Source organism: Trypanosoma grayi (genome assembly GCF_000691245.1).
Source record: "Trypanosoma grayi strain ANR4 Tgr_1395_V1, whole genome shotgun sequence".
Classification (NCBI taxonomy): Eukaryota; Euglenozoa; class Kinetoplastea; order Trypanosomatida; family Trypanosomatidae; genus Trypanosoma; species Trypanosoma grayi.
Genome location: NW_008827013.1, coordinates 1 through 3,535, shown reverse-complemented (window position 1 = coordinate 3,535; position 3,535 = coordinate 1). Strand labels below are relative to the sequence as shown.

The 3,535-nt window shown below is 51.6% G+C and overlaps 3 protein-coding genes across 3 annotated transcripts; all 3 read left to right on the top strand.

Annotated features, from left to right (window-relative positions):
* Positions 1-611: 611 nt before the first annotated feature.
* DQ04_13951020 (hypothetical protein) lies at positions 612-1,376 on the top strand (the record flags this gene model as incomplete). Its single annotated transcript, XM_009317061.1, has 1 exon — positions 612-1,376. The coding sequence occupies one exon, from the start codon at positions 612-614 to the stop codon at positions 1,374-1,376; it is 765 nt and encodes a 254-aa protein (XP_009315336.1).
* A 323-nt stretch (positions 1,377-1,699) lies between these two features.
* DQ04_13951010 (60S ribosomal protein L17) lies at positions 1,700-2,200 on the top strand (the record flags this gene model as incomplete). Its single annotated transcript, XM_009317060.1, has 1 exon — positions 1,700-2,200. One exon carries the CDS (start codon positions 1,700-1,702, stop codon positions 2,198-2,200), a length of 501 nt encoding a protein of 166 aa, XP_009315335.1.
* Positions 2,201-2,441: 241 nt separating this feature from the next.
* Positions 2,442-3,535, top strand: DQ04_13951000 (putative kinesin; the record flags this gene model as incomplete). The annotated part of the gene is made up of 1 exon (XM_009317059.1): positions 2,442-3,535. A coding segment is annotated over one exon (1,094 nt), but the record flags the coding sequence as incomplete, so codon positions are not given.

Below are 3,535 nucleotides of genomic sequence, written 5' to 3'. Positions count from 1 at the left end.
GGCAACTTCATCATGGCGACCTTCTACGCGCTGCGCAAGACGTACGGTTTCTTGACGCCCGACCTCTGGGCCGAGACGGAGACGTCGCGTGACCCCACCGATGAGCACTCCGAGTTCCTCACCATGGGTGGCAAGATGATCGCCGCGTGAGTACGTAGGTGACAAGGCGATGCCAGAACTAGCTGCATTATTCTTTATTTCTGCTTTCCGTATCTTGAGACTGAAAAAAAAAAGTATCCTGTACTCTATCTGCACGTTGGTTGTCGTGATTTCTTGTTGCGACTGTGTTTTTTTTTTTCCCCGCAAGCCATGTGTATGTCTTTTTTGTTCTCTCTGTTTTTAACATTGTGTCAGTTAGCGTAGTCGTGGTTTGCAATGCGGCGTGTGGTGGGTATTTCGTTTAGCTGTGGGAATGCACGTCGTTTTCTTTGTACACGCAGCCCGGGCGTCGGCGGCGTGGAGAAGGTGGTGGATACAGAAACACACGCTGGTACAAATAATCATGTGCTTCCTGCCGTGAGGCTGGCGTTGTGTGCTGTGAGTCCAAGCCCGGTGTTCCCCGCGACAGCGATTGGCAATGAGCTGCTTGATCCACGTGATCCGTGCGTGGAATGGCGGGNAGCCCGGTGTTCCCCGCGACAGCGATTGGCAATGAGCTGCTTGATCCACGTGATCCGTGCGTGGAATGGCGGGAGTACTATTCTTTGGAACTTAGCAAACCGTACTACCATAATGTTTTAATGCATACGACGACATTTGAGGTGCCGACTGGCTTCCTAACACGCTTTCCATTGTTTCACCGTCGCCACGGGCTTGGTGTCACTGAGGAGGGCCGTGTCTTCCGACGAGCTGCCGCCAGCAGTAGCGGTGAATCGGGCAATAGTTCGGCAGGAGGAGCTGAGGGCGCTGGCGGTGCGTCAGCAGCCCCACCCTGCGAAGGCGGGTCACCAGGTTCTTCGTCATCATCAACGGCGCCATCGGGTGGTTCGCTCACGTTGAAGCAGAAGTTGGCAGCATACGGCGGTGGTGGACTTATTTTGTATCTCATTGTCCACAACGTGCTGCTTGCCATGATCTTCTTTTCGCTCTACTTCCTGCATATGGATCTGGTAGGTTTCGCCCGATCGTATGGATTTAATATAATGAGTGAGAAGCCCGCACTCGCCGCTGATGAGGACGGTGTTGCCCCTGTCAAGAAGTATCCGTCGTTCTGGGCTACATTAGGCATTTCGATTGTGTTGAACAAGATGTTGGTGCCGCTGGAGCTTGCGGTGACGCTCATGATGGCGCCTGTTTTCGTCCCTCGTCTGCAGCCCTTTGCCTCTCAGTTCATTCCGCGTGTTAAGGCCATGGCGCGTAATTTCAAAATGGGCTGATGATAGGCAGCTTGGGTGAGAGCGAAGATATACTTAACTTCTTTTCTACACATCGCGATTTGACTCACAGATTGATAACAAAAAAAAAAGTCTCAAGTATCTTTTTTTCTGGTTGCCATTCTATGTGCATTTGTGTGTCTGCATGCGTTGTGGGTGAATGTTCAGTGTTCTGTGTGATGCAATGGTCAACTATGTATTTTTTTGTGTGAATTTCTGCCCCTGTGATTGTTTCTGTGCACACGTTTCTCTTTTTTTTTTTCGTTTGTTCTTTCCTCTCTTTGCTGTTTGCGTTGCTGTTTCCCACAAGAAATCTTTGAGGAACGATGGTTCACTACTCCCGCAAGCCGCAGGTGTCATCGAAGAGCGCCAAGGCGAAGATCAGCGACCTTCGGTGCCACTTCAAGAACACGTTTGAGACGGCTAATGTGGTCAATGGCATGCCTCTCCGCAAGGCCCAGCAGCTCTACCGTCAGGTTCTTGCCAAGACTCGCTGCATCCCCTTCAAGCGTTACAACGGCAAGATTGGCCGTACTGGACAGGCAAAGGAGTGGGGTCAGACAAAGGGCCGCTGGCCACGCAAGTCGGTTGTGGCGATGCTCTCGCTGCTGAAGAACGCTGAGGCCAACGCTATTGAGAAGGGTCTTGATCCCAACAAGATGGTCATCAAGCACGTGCAGGTTGATGAGGCTGCCCGCATGCGCCGCCGCACGTTCCGTGCCCACGGCCGTATCACGCCCTACATGTGCAGCCCTTGCCATGTCCAGCTGTTCATGACGCAGCCGCAGGAGCGCATTCCTGTGCCGAAGAGTCAGCCCAAGAAGTAGTGCCGCTGAACGCCCGACGATTTCAGTATTTTGATTTATTCTTTTTGCTCATCGTGCTTTGAGTTGAATATCCCTCTCTTGTTGGGTGCGCTTTTTCTGGTGTTTTGATGATTTGTATTGGTGATAAGAAGTACTGACAACATCAACAGATAAATGTCCGTGCTCTCTGTGTTCTCGTCCCCCCTTCGTCTTTCTTAGAAGAGAACAGGCGACTAAGAAGAATAGACGTGGTAACACATAAATGGACGCTGCTTATCCCTTCGAGAGGCTCCACGTTGCTGTGCGAGAGCGACCCATTACGGAAGACGAGCTGGGAGACGTGCGGCTGCGTCTCAAAGTGGATGAGGACAAACTCGTCGCCTTCGCACCAGGTGCGACTGAGGGTCTCATGTATGACTGCGATAACTACTTTCCTTGTGGCACTTCACAGGAGGAAGTGAGCCAAACCATTGGGTCTCAAATGGTCGACCTGGCTCTGCAAGGCCTTAGTTGCAATGTTGTCGTCTTTGGTTTCACCGACACAGGCAAAACACACACACTCTACGGCGATAACAACGTCACTGGACTCATCCATGACACAGTGAGGGAGTTATACACGAGACTTGATGCTCAGTCGGATGCGTACAGTGCGGATGTTTTGCTGCGTTATTGGGAGATGAATCGCGACGCTGTTGAGGACAACTTGCGCGATGAAAGTGGGGAAGATGACGCTTGTACATACGCGATTTCCCGTGACTCTTTGGACCGTCTCACGATACCGAATTTGGCCACTGTGGAGGTTCCAACGATGGAGGATTTTCTGGCCCAGCTGGACCGCGGCAACAACAACCGCATTCGGCGTTCCTACGAGCGGATGGTGCGGTGGCATGGCTTTGTGCAGCTCACCATTACAACCACTGACAAGGCTGAGGGAGAAAGGAATATTATTCGCACCATGACGTTTATACATATGAAGGGTACGGATCGTGTTGGCGCGAAGGGAATCCGTGGTGAGCACCTCAAAGAGGGAAGCTCTATCAATGTCAGTGTTACACTTCTCGGCGCGGCAGTCATCCACTCACTTGAGTATCGCGAGAAGCGGAAGGCCAGAACCACAACGTTGGAATCGTATCGTGCTCTTATCCGCCGTAGTCAGTCTTTCTTCATGGAGTGCAAGTTTTCTCGCATCATGTCTCAGTTCATATGTGGTTTTGAAGGATCATTCGTTGTGGGGTGCACAAGTCCATTGCACTACGGTGAATCCATCGAGACGCTCGAGCACTTGCAACTTTTTCGTCGCTTGGAATGTGCCTTGAAGCCTATCGTTGTTGTGTCAAACCGCGGTTTGTTGCTGCG